At 36.7% G+C, this 17,208-nt stretch overlaps 1 protein-coding gene and 1 pseudogene across 1 annotated transcript; both read right to left on the bottom strand.

The window, feature by feature from the left end:
• Window positions 1–9,793: 9,793 nt before the first annotated feature.
• On the bottom strand, window positions 9,794–10,714 carry LOC146390469 (uncharacterized). The gene has a single exon (XM_084921544.1). It carries the CDS (start codon window positions 10,712–10,714, stop codon window positions 9,794–9,796), a length of 921 nt encoding a protein of 306 aa, XP_084777670.1.
• A 3,280-nt stretch (window positions 10,715–13,994) lies between these two features.
• On the bottom strand, window positions 13,995–15,442 carry LOC146390468 (uncharacterized; annotated as a pseudogene).
• Window positions 15,443–17,208: the final 1,766 nt, after the last annotated feature.

Raw genomic sequence — 17,208 nt, 5'->3', positions numbered from 1 at the left:
CTGGAATAAAACACAAACAGAGAAAAATGGCAGGGATTTGTTAAAAATTTTTAAAAAAGGAACTCTTTTATAGTAATGCTGAAATGGTGATTACTTCACCAAAGGTACTTCACAATGTTTTCAGTAAACTGGCAACTGAACAGTGTTGTGCTTAGTTTAAGTGATGGCATTTAAACCGGTCAGCTAACATACATCAAACAATACAGGGAGTGCAGAATTATTAGGCAAATGAGTATTTTGTCCACACGATCCTCTGCATACATGTTGTCTTACTCCAAGCTGTATAGGCTCGAAAGCCTACTACCAATTAAGCATATTAGGTGATGTGTATCTCTGTAATGAGAAGGGGTGTGGTCTAATGACATCAACACCGTATATCAGGTGTGCATAATTATTAGGCAATGTCCTTTCCTTTGGCAAAATGAGTCAAAAGAAGGACTTGACAGGGTCAAAAAAGTCAAAAATAGTGAGATATCTTGCAGAGGGATGCAGCAATCTCAAAATTGCAAAGCTTCTGAAGCGTGATCATCAAACAATCAAGCGTTTCATTCAAAATAGTCAACAGGGTCGCAAGAAGCGTGTGGAAAAACCAAGGCGCAAAATAACTGCCCATGAACTGAGAAAAGTCAAGCGTGCAGCTGCCAAGATGCCACTTGCCACCAGTTTGGCCATATTTCAGAGCTGCAACATCACTGGAGTGCCCAAAAGCACAAGGTGTGCAATACTCAGAGACATGGCCAAGGTAAGAAAGGCTGAAAGACGACCACCACTGAACAAGACACACAAGCTGAAACGTCAAGACTGGGCCTAGAAATATCTCAAGACTGGTTTTTCTAAGGTTTTATGGACTGATGAAATGAGAGTGAGTCTTGATGGGCCAGATGGATGGGCCCGTGGCTGGATTGGTAAAGGGCAGAGAGCTCCAGTCCGACTCAGACGCCAGCAAGGTGGAGGTGGAGTACTGGTTTGGGCTGGTATCATCAAAGATGAGCTTGTGGGGCCTTTTCGGGTTGAGGATGGAGTCAAGCTCAACTCCCAGTCCTACTGCCAGTTTCTGGAAGACACCTTCTTCAAGCAGTGGTACAGGAAGAAGTCTGCATCCTTCAAGAAAAACATGATTTTCATGCAGGACAATGCTCCATCACACGCGTCCAAGTACTCCACAGCGTGGCTGGCAAGAAAGGGTATAAAAGAAGAAAAACTAATGACATGGCCTCCTTGTTCACCTGATCTGAACCCCATTGAGAACCTGTGGTCCATCATCAAATGTGAGATTTACAAGGAGGGAAAACAGTACACCTCTCTGAACAGTGTCTGGGAGGCTGTGGTTGCTGCTGCACGCAATGTTGATGGTGAACAGATCAAAACACTGACAGAATCCATGGATGGCAGGCTTTTGAGTGTCCTTGCAAAGAAAGGTGGCTATATTGGTCGCTGATTTGTTTTTGTTTTGTTTTTGAATGTCAGAAATGTATATTTGTGAATGTGGAGATGTTATATTGGTTTCATAGGTAAAAATAAATAATTGAAATGGGTATATATTTGTTTTTTGTTAAGTTGCCTAATAATTATGCACAGTAATAGTCACCTGCACACACAGATATCCCCCTAAAATAGCTAAAACTAAAAACAAACTAAAAACTACTTCCAAAAACATTCAGCTTTGATATTAATGAGTTTTGTGGGTTCATTGAGAACATGGTTGTTGTTCAATAATAAAATTATTCCTCAAAAATACAACTTGCCTAATAATTCTGCACTCCCTGTACAAATAAAATATTGGCTCACCTCATCGGCAGTCGAATCTCACTTCCACGGCGTGTAATTCAGACACTGTCATAAATTCCTACGTGGCCAAAATATAAAGCACTTTAAAACATCAGTGAACGTGTTTGAATAATGTGTGGAAGGATGGGTCAGGAGGGGTTTTGCATATCACAAAAGAAATTGTAGCTCTGTAAATCTTCTGTCATGGTTCATTTCTATAGGAAAATTTTTTCCATTGCTCTGTATTTTTTTCCAGGAATATATCAGGGCACACACCCTTGCTAAAAATATATTAGTTGATAAAAAAAAAATTACTACCACTCCTACCAAACCCTTGTTATACATCTAAAACTAAACTATATAATGTTTTCCTATTATTATTATTATTCAATTCAATTCAATTCAATTCAATTTTATTTATATAGCGCCAAATCACAGCAAAAGTCGCCTCAAGGCGCTTCATAGATACAGAGAAAAACCCAACAATCATATGACCCCCTATGAGCAAGCACTTTGGCGACAGTGGGAAGAAAAACTCCCTTTTAACAGAAAGAAACCTCCGGCAGAACCAGGCTCAGGGAGGGGCGGCCATCTGCTTTTTTGACTGCAAAAAATGTCTGTATTTATGCAAATGAAGGAAAGGCCCAGAGTGTCCTTGTTGGTATCTTTTAATAAGCCTGCAAATTATTACACACTGAAAAAAATGCAATAGGGTGGTTGTTGAATTTGCATAGAATTACTTCATATATCCAGCATGACTAATTTAAATTTCACATCTAAACATATTTTTGTCTTTTAATTTTCACATATTCTTTAAGAATATTCATTCTTTTAGAACAAATCATGTTGAAAAGAAACAAGTTAGTGTGTTTTATCCTCAAGCTCCGCCCCCTGGAAAGGAAAAATCGGCTGCACTGTCCGCCATTTTTGTCTCTCGCTTTGGAAAATCTACTACCATCTGGAGTTTTACACTTGAAGGTAAATAAGATTTTAAAGCTAACACACCAGTGAGAAAGAGTGTAGACCCTTTATATATGTGGACTTTTACTGGGGTGTTGTTATTTTACAGGTATGTGGGCTGTTTATCGAAAACCATGAAAGGCTAATGTTAGGCTCCAGTTAGCTAATGGTAACCGAAATTATGCGATAAGCAAATTAGTAATTAACATATATAATGTGAGTTAATATTGTTAGTATATTATTTCAGTCTAAATTATCAGACTATTACAAACTTGCATCGGTGTCTGTAGTAAGTGGTGGTACCTGCAGTGTCTTAACCATTAAACAAGCTAATGTAGGGCCGGGATATGACTAGTTTGTTGAAACATGTCTGCTGCCAATGTGACTGCTCACACACGGTAACATTACCAGCACATAGCCACAGCCGCTATAAACATGCTGAAAGGTCAATCTAGCTTCTGTAGTCAGCAGCTGGAAGACTCAACACAGACCCAAGATTCAGTGTAACGGTTATCTAAATGTTGTGTGTCCTGTTTGTAAACCCAGAAAAAGAAATTAAATAAAATGACGACCTTGAGCTTCAAGCTAATGTAAGCGTAATGCTATAGCATAAAGCGACTAATGCAATGATGAGGTTGTTAAATTAGTAAAAATACAGTAAATATATCCAACATGAATCATTTATATTTTTGGTCTAAACATAATTAAGTCTCACGCCTTTCACTTGTTTTAGAAGGATGTTCAGTCTTTTAAAACCAGTCATATCAAAATAGCAGAAAATAGTTATGTTTTCTGTTGAAACTCCACCCCCCAGGGTGTGTTCTGCGAGGGAAAATTCACTGTGGCGGTCCGCCATTTTTTGTCTTCGCTTAGTTTACGTTTGGTGCTGAGCTTTACTTTGTCGAGGTAAACTGAAAACTACATGTTTGAGAGGAAACGAAGAGAACATCCATTAGATGGGGAAGTTTTTCTCATGAATTGCTGTTGAGCAACATAATGGAAAAAACAAGTCATTCCTTAAGTTAACTAACGATAATGCTAGCTTAAGCTGCGGGACAATATTATGTGCATTAGCTTTTTTTCAGTGTGTGCCCAGTCACATTCGCTTGTTTTTTCTCAGTGAATACAGACTAACAAACTTGTGTCCATTTAGTTAACTGGTTGTACCTAAAATGTTTTAGTTAAACAGTTAAATAAGCTAGTTTGCCATGGGGTGGGCTCTGTGTGTGTGTTGGGGGGGAGGGGGGGTGTCTTCACTAAAGTCGGTTTATTTAGGGCATGACACCTATGCAGTACTCATTAGGAGAGGAAGTGCATGACGTGGGGCTTTATTTCATGTTCTGGGGCAGTGAATGTAATGTACTGATAACATGTTAAAGACACACAAAAACCCAACAAATTATTTTAACTGATTTATAGAGAGACTGAGAGGAGGGCTTAAAGAGATAAAAATAATGACGATAGAAATATGTTAAATTTATTTTTTCTGTATCGATATATGGTGCTTATCCCTGCTGAAGGGCAGATTGGTGTTGCTTCAGAACAATTCTCTAGCGCTGTTACGTAGAGGTGTTACAGTTAAGGTTTTAATAACATTATTTTATTTACTAGTGAAGATTTGCATATGTTATCTCACATTCTGTAAGGTAAATTTTCTCGAAAGGTCAAATTAACTAATTTAACTAAGTATTAATGAAAGACCTTGATGTGTATATGACAATAATAGATGTAGTTTCTGGGTCATTTGGCAGAACTGCAAAATGGCCAGAAGGAGGCAACTGCTGTGGTTGCAAACAGGCTTTGGGTGGTATGGAAGTAAGGGCAACTATGGAACTGCTCAGCAACATGGGACCCATAGCTAATAAATAGTAATATGACAAAAAATAACAACTTTGTGTGGATGTAACCTTGTGAGATTTGAGATTTTGACAGCATTTTTATGTGACAACTTCTCTTTTTAGATAAATGCAGAGTTTAAGCGCATTACCACCATGCCACTGCAGTCCAGATTACTCTCGCAGATAGATGTGCTATCTGACAAACTAATAAAGGTCTTCAAAAGGCGAGGAGGACAAATAGGAAGAAGACTTCAGAACATTCTGGAGCCCACGGCCCAGGTAAGAAAAAAATTAATTTGTGTATACACTTTAGGGAAAATAATAATTTTAACAAAATGCTGCTTGTCACTCTATGCCAGGAGTATGTTGAAAATCACCTGGGATTTTCACAATTTACCATGGGTGCGTTTTTTTTTTCTTCTTTTACCTGCATTAGAACTATGTGTGGAGTTCATAGTTGAACACCTCTCTATGCTCTGACAGTATTCTGCTTCTTTGCATGGAGATTTCACTTCAGAAATGCATTACCTTTTTGAGCATTCTGAGGACTCAAATCACATGCTGTAATGAATCCATTTTTGTTCACCTAATGTGTTAATGTTAACATTTTTTGGAATAGTGACACAGATTAAAATAAGATTTGGTATAATGTTCTTTGACCAGTGTTCTGTTTAATTAAATTTTGGAATTCTGCATTTTCTAGGCCACAGATGAAGCCATTATCCAACGATCTAATAAGGAAACAACCATGGGAATTTACATCATAAAGTCAAGATATGCCAATGGCAGCCCTGAGGACATCGGGATAGTCCTTGAAGGCCAGAGAGTCTGGCAGGATTTGGATAACTATACCCTAGCAGCTGCAATGCTGTTTGGACTAATGTACACTTTGAACCTCACCTACCCACTGGAAAAGTATACCTTCGAGGTATTATAGAAACTGGTTATGGAGCTCAAAAGGAACAGCCTTTCAAAGAAGGCCCAGGTTTTCAGGACCAGACTGTACGATTGAACAGTTTTCCAGTTATGATGTGGGAACAACATGTTTACCTCTTCGAATATGTACCATCCTTTCTTTTAAGCCAGCACTGGTAAAGTTGCAGTAGTAGTGAATAGTAGTAGTAGTGAAGTAGTAGTACATAGTGAAACTTATTTTTCTGGCACTTTTCAACTTGGGGCCTTTATTACTGCAGTTTTCACTTTTCAAGCCATGGCTCTTTTAAAAAAAATTCAAACTTTGAATGTCCATTTTTCTCAATGGAAATGGTGCCTTGCACCAATTTCACCAGTTTGCAATTTTTTTCCCAAGGTGCACCACTACAAACAGATTGCATCGTCTAGTATTAGTGATGTTTAGTGATAGAAGCAAGCCAATACTAATCAGTTTAGGTCTCTTGTTTTTGTGCCTGTGGGTTATAATGTTATTTTAAGTCTCTTCTTTGTGTCCTTTTAATAATTACACCCCTGTTGCCATATTACCTTATGGCTCTTACATTTAAAAAACTATTTTTTACATAAGCGCGATGTCATAAGGCCCCACAATGTTGAATTCAGCTTACAGAAGATAACTTTGAGGAATGTTGTGGAATGTTTTTCAAGAGATGCATTGTACAAATATGACTCATGTATATTTTGGAAGCCTGAATTGAAAGTCCATTGTTACAACTGTGTAGTATTTTCAAAAATACAGGTCAATGTTCAAAAATGTTTTGCTTATTTCTTTGATTGAAGAGAAAGTGTACAGTACATACAGTAAGATCAGCCTTAATTTAGTTTTATTTATTGAACACTCAATTATATATTAGATTATATATTATATATTAGAAATTTGTTATAAAATAAAATAAGCTTACCATAAAATAATCTTGTCAATATAACGCATAGTAGTCCAATACAATTAACACAAAAAGTTCATGTCTGATAAACAAGTGGTTTCTATAAATATTTGACCGGAATGAAAAACATAACAACAACATAACAAAGTCATGTTCATGTTACCAGAAAAATGTGTGCAGGTATAACATAAAAAACTAAGGTTAACCAAACATAACTTAATTTCGTGCAACCGATTACAATAATTTTTTTACGTTTATCCCACTGATTATTTTTTTCAGTGCAGGCTGGGAAATGTTTTTTTCTCTCTCTGTTTATTCAAGCAGAAAGGTGGCGCTGTTATTAACATAAACCTTTACCAGCATAGTTGATTTATCTACAGCCTGAATGATCTTTTTTTCCCCATATAATCTTAAATTAATGGTTTAATTATTATTGCTATAATATAGTTGGCTGAGAGAGCAGATTAGACATTTAAGATAAAGACAAACAAACACAAATACCGACAGAATCCTTTTTGTTAAATTCCTAGACTAATTTATCTTCAAAGTGACTTTGATGCATCAAAAACTGCAAAACAAGTTGCCAATAAGAGTCAGTCTGCCGTCACATACGTTTTTTGCATTCAGACTTCAGCCAAAACAAAACCTCCAGAATTAGAGACAGTTGGTGCAGTATGTTGACTGCCTATGTCATTTTGCAGAACTGCAAAAATGATGAAAGGCAAGTGGTGTCCGGTATTGCAAAAAAAAAAAAAAACAGGTCACAGAAAAGATACGCTCATTATCATGGGTTCTTACAAAAAAAACCCAAAAAAACCCCAAAATAAAACAAAAAAACAAAAGTAAAAAATAAATAAATAATAATAATCCCAAAACAATGGAAAATGAAACAAAATAACATTAAAAAAAACAACCCAGTAACCAAGCAACCACCAAATGTTCATGGCTGCAAGGAGGTGGCTATGGTATTTTTACTGTATTGTCACTGACTGAAGTGTGTACATCCTCCCAAACTGTAGAATAATGTTTCTATTTCTAACTAATTGAATATTAACAGTTAACCAAATCATCTAACTCATTGGATATTATTATTTTACACTGCAAATTAATTTTCCTGTTTTTATTATTATTACTATTGTTATTGTTTGGCATTGCATCAATCAAATAAATGCAAGCGTCATGAGATATATCTGCAGAAGGGTCTTGATGGTTTAAAATATAGAATAATAATGAAAAAAAAATAATGGCTAGCCTCAAACATGCACTACACACACACACACACACACACACACCTACCTTGTACCATGTCTACTTTACTGCTGCTATATATAGGGATAAACCGATGCCTCATTGAAATATACAGTGCGTTAAAACATTAGTGTGTATCTGGATAACATGAAAGTTTTGCCTGTAAAACAAATTTAAACTGTTCAACAGTGTAATTTTTTTCCAACCGAAAACATCTAATTTTTTCAGAAAGCACCGCAAAATAATGCATCAGTCATCTCAACCTTTTAAAAAATGTTTCCAATCTATGATACAAATTAGAGTTCTGCATGGCATGGCAAACAAAACGTGACAGATCATGAACTTAAATCAGTAATCCATCAAATATTTTACTAGGACATCACAGTATACAAACAAGAATTATGTAAACCATGACTGGTTTGTATTATAATAAAATAAGGCAATTTAGCTGAGAGTTGCTATGCTCGTGGATGGGCCTTGACATTATTGATTTCTTATTGATTTCTTTGAAAACCCTGTGGTTTTGTTTTCCTGTGTTGTGTTTCTGGCAGGAGTTTTTGGACTTTTACTAAGATAGCTGTTAGAAGCTGACTCAGTACATTAAGATGTTTATTAATGAATCATATTTTCTTGATCTTGATTGTATTTTTTCTTTTTCTGTATGTTTAAGACAATTTGGAAGCATAATTGGACTTCAGTAAGTGAGTCAGTAAAGGGCAGGAGGTTTCTGAACGAACTGCTCCCATCATGGGCAACCCAGAATTCCTTCTTTTTCAGAGTGATTCAACCTCACTGCCATAACACTTTACTTCAGGTAACTAGTCCTACTGCTCTCTATAAAACTGTATAAAAACAGTCACAGCTATAGCATGTATTATACCTGCTTGTAGCTGGGGTTTTTTTTTCTATTATTTATAGTCTACATATCATTTAGTAATGCAATTTTCACTACTTCATCTGTAATTTACTTTTGATCACTGTTGTATAGGTAAATTTGCCTACCTTGAGTCCTGTCATACTTTAAATTTAACTTTGTTGTTTACCTTTGTAGGCTGTGCAATTTTTGTCATTATCCTGTTGCTGTAAAACAATAACTTCCACTTATGTGATCAAAACATTATCTGTCTATCAATTCAGCCTACATTTGCAATTGTAAATTGATTGCAGTGGCCTGGAAATTTCAAAATGCATTTGTTTCACCGATGCTGCCTCTGTATTTGAAATAATGGAATAATTAAACAATACATGCAAAAAAAAGAGAGTAAATGACAAAAATGTATTTAAATGCATCAAAAATAGAGGTAAAATATACAAATTGTGACATATGAAGAAATTGTTATGTTTTATTTATATAATAACTTTTGTTGGTGGCAGTTTTGGTCCTCACCAAGAAAAGTGGCCAAACAATGCACAGTGTACCTTATCATTAATAAGAGACGGTGTCACTCTTTCAGATAGAAAAAAGAGTCAATAAAGAGTCACCTGGTATCTCTCTCTCTCTCTCTCTCTCTCTCTCTCTCTCTGACACCAAAAATCACATTATCTGTTATTTCAGAAATAAGATAATATAGCAAGTACATGAACATTACATGATTTGTAACCAGACGGATACACAGGAAAAATAATAAAGCATTTCCATTAATTTAGAGACATCTATTTAACTTGAAATTAAATTAATTTTAATCAAACAACTGACTAAGAAATCCTGACAAGAAATTGGTAACATTTAAACATTAAAGTGCCAGCATTTAAAGAGACAGACATGTCTATAAACAATAAGTAAGATCAAAACAGAAGAAACTTTGACCTTAAGTGGGCTTCTTTAACTCATAAAAAATCAAATAAAATTTAAATAAATATGCACTTACGATCACCACAGTGATTTACCAGCATTCAGTGTTCAGTCATTAAACGGCTTCAACCCAGTATCACATCAGAAATGTGTTATAGACACGACGGCCTACTGTGATATGGCCATACCTCATCTGCTGTTACTGCAGCTTACTGCAATGTCTGTATGTGTGTTTATTTCACGTTTTGGCAAAGCGTAAAATAGACATGGTGAGCTTGTGTGTCAATTACACGCTTTGTTTTGATAAAGCGGGTTGCTTGATCTTTATCTTCTTATATCTGTAGTTACTTTATTTATCTTTCAACCTCACTGGATATTTTTTTATTACAAACTACAACTAATTTTCCTGCCTTATGTAGAAAGAGCAGAGGTAACACCAGACTGCAGGGCAGATTAAACCAGAAAACACATCCCTTTATTACACAATGATTGCTTTCATTTGCCTCAAGGAGAACAGCCCAGACCAGACCACTTGCTAACCTCAACACCAATGCTCCCAGTATGGCCACAATGGTGTAAATTGCCTTGTGCTTTGACTGGTCAACCCTCTTCCTGCCCACACCCTGTTCCCCCGGGCCTGGATGGATTAAAACAAAAAGAACAGAAAGGCTAAAGAAAGAGACAGCTGTCAAAGATGATACCAAGAGGCAAAAATCCACTGCTAGCATTACATCTTTCATCATCCCCAAACCCATTCCGAAAAAGGACAACAGCCAGACACAGCCAATGCTGACATTCCTGATGCTGGTCCCTCTCTCACTTCTCAGTTTCCGGTAGGTAATGGGATGAATGACAGCCAGATAGCGCTCCATACAGGTCAGGTTGTGAAATAAGATTTCACCATACGCAGTGAAAGAATAATGAAGCCTTCCAACAAACAATATTGTTAAGTTGTGCCTGAATATACCCCAGCAACAGAAGATACCCCCAGAGAGACAACTCAGCTCCATGATGACCATGTGGTAGGTAACGCTGTCTGTGTGACTCATCATTGCTCCGGAGGAAGTGGAATGATTTTTTTGGCGTTCTTGGAAACCATGGTAGAGGATTTTGCTGGAGAGAGGGATGAGGAGGAAGATGTTTGTCATGTAGAATGTGGTGAAGATGAAGGAGCTCGGTCTGGACATGAGGCAGTACAAGTCTAAAGGAAATTGTGAGATGACCGAGGAAGCATTGGGATGAAGAAGAGAGTCAGAAGATGTGTGAATGGTCATATCTGAAAGAGGAACATGACATTTTGAAAAACAGTGATGAAAAAATACAGGAAATTTTGTGTCTTCTTAAAAATTGATTGATTGAATATTTGATTGATTAGTTGATATTTGGCAGGACATTTGGAAACATCCTCTTTCGAAATGTTGACATTGGTATAATATCATGTGAAAACATTTGCACTAATACTAATTAATCAATAAAAACATCAATAAGAAAGTTATTTTAGATAATCAAACAATAAAATATTTAAAACACCTGAAAGCTTTAAATGAAACCCACCTTGTCAATGGTGTTTATATTAGATCTTCTGTCTGTTGTGCTAAGAATCAGAGACTGCTGAGAATGATCTAAATCTAGATCATGAGGAAAATATTGTATTTGTGTAAGAGGTGGAAGAAGGGCTGTGGGGTTTTTGCATGATGCAAAACAAATCGTCGTTCACGGTCAATTTCTGTAACTCAGTGTCCAAACTGAGGACGAGACCATAGAAGTCAAATAATGTTTATGTCAATAATGCTAATGATCTGATAAGCAGAACTTCACTTTGAAAATTGCGTCAGACTGAAATGCCAAATATATAACAAAATGCACAAATTGCATACAAATATAAAATATTTGAATAATATAAAACATTAGCATATTTTATAGTTGTCTAATTCCAATTCAGTGAAGCAGTTAGATTACAAAAATAAGTCATAACTATCTTATACGTACAGATTTGGTAAATTTGGTTGTCTACAAATAAGTCAGATTTTAGATATTATTGACACTGTCACTCTTTCTCTTGGTTTTTGATAGATTACAATGAATGTGGTTCGGACATTTATATCAACCTATTGTAAATTAATAAATTTGATGAACTAGTAAAAAAATTTCATCTTGTGGTGTAAGCAGATCAAACTTTAATCTTCAATAACTTTAATCTTTGACCCAATATTTGCAAAACAAATCATCAACAAATTAGGGGCGACAGATAATGCAAGTGTCATCCTGTCTCCTCAGCAAGAGAATTTCTATATTCAAATGTCCCCCAGCATTCACAAATATGAAATCAAAACAGATGATTATGCATAAAACATAATGAAGTAAAGATAAACATATTAATAAAAATCACACAAGTAAATTGTGTAAATAAATAGAGTTTTACCACTTGGTTATTTAAAAAAAAAATCAACCACACCCCAATTAGAATTTTTTAATGCATTTTGTTTTCAAGAATGTTACAGAGTCCGTTTTTTTATTTTAACTGTCTACTTTGAATAAGTCTGCCAGTGTGTACATCAGAATGTGATTCTCTTTGTGGCTAAAGTTCAGACTGGGTTTGGAAAAAAAAATTCCCATATGTACATGCTTGTCTGTGCACCACAAAAGCATCCCTTTGATGAATTATGTAATAATTCCAGTTGTAACTTCCTGTGAATGATTTCCAACTCTACAAACATGCAGTCAGTGACAGTAGCCCTGGATCTGCTTTGCATCTTTAGTGAGCTTGGTGTGAAAACACATGAAGTGGTTCTCTACATACTGCACATTTTGGTTAGAATTTAGTAACTGGTTGGTAAGGTCTAAGGAGCTTGGAAAGAAGGTTGGTAAGGGCAAATCTTCATTCCTGGTTGCAGGAGGTTTTTGGCAGTTGCTAGTTAAAATCAGTCATAAAGAACTAAAAACCTGCACCAAAAGTTCCCTTGTGATTGCAGTGGTCACTAAGCAGATGCTTGACTGCCTGTAACATGTATATATGATGCTGACTTGTGTGTAAACAATGCCAAATACTTAGTGAGTGGTAGAGAGACTTGACGAAGTGCAACACAATCTGGGAATGGAGAATGTAGGCTTCAAAGTTGAGTCTTACAACTTCAAAACATTAGTTAGATACTGAAGATCTAGTATCTTCAGTATCTTCCATGTAAACTATTTTCAGTTGTGACAATCTGCTAATGACCAAATCAATCACAAATGGTAAATGGCCTGTATTTGTATAGCGCTTTCCTTAGTCCCTAAGGACCCCAAAGCGCTTTACACTAAATTCAATCATCCACCCATTTACACACACACATTCACACACAAGGGGTTTTTCAGTGCAGCAACATAAACCTCTTCATAACTCAGATAGAATATTTAGCTCACAGCCCATTTCAGACAGCAGTAGTCCAAGAAAGTGGACCTAGAGTATATTACAGTTTATGGACAAAAGTATTGTTCCACTGTTCTCGATCTTTGAGTTCAGCATGCACCCACGCAGTCTGCCTTTATAAACTTTTGTGAGCATGGGGCATTCTGTGGCAAGAAGTCAGTGGTTCGGCCGGATGTCACTCCGGCCTCAGTCAGGAGGTGGGGGTGTGGTCTCTGGTTCTGGTGCAGTGGAGGGGTGGTGGGGTTTATGGCATGGGTTCCATGGCTGAGCAGTTCCTGTAGGTTTATTTGTGTAGAGGGCCAACTATACATAATGTATATCAAGCTGTTGGGCAAGATCAGGCAAGCAACCGAATAATGTGGAAAACTGCAGTGGCAACTTGGCCAGCATGCTATTCTTTGGGGAAAACGGGACACAGGAGAGTCTAAATCTAGGACAAAGTCAAATTATGCAGCTCATTTGGTGGTCAGTAGGTCTAGGTCTGCACCTAGAGTAATTTGAAATAAAACCAGGGATGTCAAACATAAGGCCAGGGAGACAGAATCGGCCTGGTGAAGACTAATCCAGTCCACTGGATGACTTTGGAATATGTGAAGGTGGACTTAAATTTGGGATTTTTAACTGTATTTTTACAAGTTTTACAGCTTTTTCTACTGATAAAGACCTCCCCATTGGTCATTAACTATAAACCAAATTAATTAAATTATACATTTGTGTTATTTTACAAATCACCTTTACTACTACAATTGAATTTATGCTGTTGAAGTTATGATTCTTTCCCTTAAGGAACTTAAGGAACTGACCTCCCAGCCCATTGTTCCTTCAGTGGGCTGGTATCAGTCATTATGCAAATGTACTGTTTATAAGATTGGGGAAACCTGCAGTCAGCTGAGACTGAAGAAGTCACTTGGATGAGTGACGAAACGTTTCTCCCACAAAACGCTACGTCCAGATGAACAGAATCAACTTTTGGAGATTCTTTCTCTTATATTAAGGTATCTCAGAGATTAAATATGTATTTAAATTGCTTTACACACTGCCAGAAAATGGTTTGAAATAAAAAAAAGTTTCACCTGTCTGGCCCACATAAGATCAAAGTTGGCTCTAATTGGGCCGTAATGTAAGATGAGTTTGAAAACCCTGATCTAAGCCAATCTAGACTTAACTTCAATACATTTTCTTTTCTGACAGCACATAAATCCCCCTGTTCTGTGTAGAAATAGCAGCGGTAACACCAGACTGCAGGGTAAGTTAATCCAGACAACACTTGTTATTAGCTCACAATCCGTACTTTTTTAAAATATACAGAACACCTCTCACCAGGCCACTAGCGAACCTCAACACCAGCACACCCAATATGGCCACAATGGTATAGAATGCCTTTTTCTTTGATTGGACAACCCCTTCCCTGCTCCCACCATGATTTCCTGGGCCCGGACAAATCAAAACAAAGATAACAGAAAGGCTGCAGAAAGAGGAGATTATTATAGATAATATCAAGATTTACAATGTTAAAGACGATGTCGTCCATCACTGCAGCCACCCCTGCAAAGCAAAAGAGCCAGACACATCCAGTGCTGAAATTTCTGATTCTTATTCCTTATTCTTTTCTTAGGCTGAGGTAGGTGGTGGGATGAACAACTGCCAGGTAGCGCTCCACACATGTCAGAACATGGAAGACAGTCTCTTCAGACCAGATGAAAGAATAAAAAGTCCCCCCAACAAAAATTACTATTAAATTATCTATGTAGAGACCACAAGAGCAGATGATACACCCAAAGGTACCAATCAGATCTACAATGACAGTGTGGTAAGTGAATCAGTCAGAGTGACTCATTGGTGCTGTTGAGGAGGTGGAGTGCTTTTTCCACCATTCTTGGAGACCACGGTAGAGGATGAAGATGCAGATTGGAAGGAGGAGAAAAATAGTGATGAGGTTGTATGTGAAGAAGATTACAGAGCTTGGACTGAAGAGGAGACAATCCATGCCTAAAGGAAGGTGGAATCCAATAGAAAAAAGATTTGGATGAAGGGGGAAGCCTCTGGAAGAAAAGTTTCTTGACATATCTGGAAAAGAATAAGAGAGGGTGGATTAACTAAATGTGGAAATTACAATGAATTATTGTCAGGACCCAGGATCATGACAATTATATCTGTCCTTTCAGAAGAGTCAACAAAAAGACTGCAGGTACAGCAGAAGTGTTAACTGAAAGATGTAATACTGACAGGTAAAACAGTGTCACCCTAGAAAATAACACTCTATTAGAAGGCCAGAGGATTTCCTCCAATAAATATATTCAAATTGCAAATTTCAGTCATAACAGTGTTTGTGAGCACTGCAGAACACCCACAATAAGAAAGTGAAAGCGCACACTGTGTTTGAATTACAAGACCTAGAAAGAACTAAGAAAACTACAACAATCAGACTTTATCAGATATTTCAAGAAATTGTTACGTCCCTCTGCAGCCCCTAATCTCCTCAATGTTTTCAGCTGGTGCTAATTGGCCACACCTAGTCAGGTGTGGATAAAAGCATACCTGAGGCAAGCATCCCAGAGAGCTCACTTGTCTTTGCCTTGGTGGCATCAGCCATTTTAGCCAACCTGCTATGCCGTTTTAAGATAAAGCCTCTTCTCACTAACATTCTGGTATTCATCTCCTTTTTTATGTTGCGGCTTTTGAGCCAGGTCGTAACATAAGTGGGGGCTCGTCCGGGATATTTGGACATTTTAGTGGAGATTGAATATCAGTTTTTTGTATTGCTTTTAAGTGGGTGAGTGAAGGTGTCAGTGTGTTTCCCTTAAATACACATACAAACACACAATCACATACCTAACTCCACCCTGTTATGAGGATATCTTCCATGTCCCTTTCATAAATGTGCATTTGAAAATATTAAATCTGACCTCGTTTTTTTTTTTTTTTAAAAAAAAAAACAAAACCAAACTTAAAAAGTGTGTTTTATTTCCCAACAGTGTTATTTTTTTTGTAATGATTGATAAGATGACTTTAAATGTAAATTATAGTTTTATTTTTATAATTAATGCACATCACATGGCGTAAATGTTTGAAATACTTCAACATCCTCTCCTGTATCTCTCTTCCTTCGTGGCATGATTAACCACAGCAATTATTTATTAAAATATGATTAAAAAAAGTTATTTTATTTAATCACCAATTACAATTCTTCATTTTATTTTTTATTTTTTTTAACTCCACTGACTAATCTCTACAAATATACATGAGTTCCGATTTTAGATTTTTGGTTGAATTCTCCATATTATTATCATCAATAAAATGTTATTTCATCCTCAAATATTGGTAAATGAAATTTTGAGACAGGTTTTAGAGGACACTCACCTTTCCAGCAGTCCAACCTTCTCTTGCTGTGTTTAAGACTGTAGTAAACTGATATCAGGCTGAAATATACATCACTTTTATAGATTAGTTCATGTGTTTGTGAAGCAGGTTTAAGGAGGGCTGTGGGAGTTTTTGCATGTTGCACAACAAGTGCATATGTTATGAATGTTTTTCTTCACAGTTAATTTCTATAGGAAAATTTCTTATTGCTCTCATATTTTCCAGGGAAACTAAAGCTCAGAATCTTTAATTTGTTTGACTATTGATAATGGCACAGTTTTCTTTTCAGTCAGGCTGGCCCAGTTGTTTTGGGTTAGGAAATCTTAGTTTCACCGGAGTGCAGCATACATGCTATGCTTAGCTATTAGGAGTCGCTCCTGATCAAAGTAACTATTCATTTTACTTGAATCTCTCCCTTTCTAATTATGTCCCCATCTATTTTCTTTACACTTACACTTTCGTCCATCTCGTCCTGGGACTACTGTCCCTTAACAGTTCACTGAGGCAAGGCTGTGTTCTGTCCTATTTTAAACATGCAGAAGTAACTCCTCTAATAAAAAACAAAACAAAACAGAATTTAGATCCTAGCTCCACTAGCAACTATCAGCCTATTTCAAAATTGCCATTATTTAGGTAAATTACTGTCACAGTCTGGCAGAGGCAGACTGTAGGAATTTGACGTGGAGGACCCAAAATGCAGACACGAAGGAACTTGGACCAAAACTTGAATATTAACAAAAAGCAAGCTGTTTAATAAGGCTGGTAAAAAAGGCGCAAACAAAGGGCAAGGCAAACTGAAGTAAAACTAACATCAACCTAAACTGGGAGAACTAAATAAACAACAAGAAAAACCTAGACATGAAACTTGGAAACATGGCATGGAAAACGCGGCGTGAACAACAGACAACCTGACAAAGAATGAACAGAAACACACAGACTAAATATACACAAGGGTGATTAGGGGAAATGGAAACACATGGGGAAACAGCTGACACTAGT

Source organism: Perissodus microlepis, chromosome 3 (genome assembly GCF_051167445.1).
Source record: "Perissodus microlepis isolate ML-2025 ecotype Zambia chromosome 3, ASM5116744v1, whole genome shotgun sequence".
Taxonomy (NCBI): Eukaryota; Metazoa; Chordata; class Actinopteri; order Cichliformes; family Cichlidae; genus Perissodus; species Perissodus microlepis.
Note: the sequence above shows the minus strand (reverse complement) of the source record. Positions and strands in the feature narration are given on the sequence as shown.

Excerpts from the sequence above, each read along its gene's own strand:
- LOC146390469 (XM_084921544.1), bottom strand. The coding sequence starts at position 10,714 with ATGACCATTCACACATCTTCTGACTCTCTTCTTCATCCCAATGCTTCC.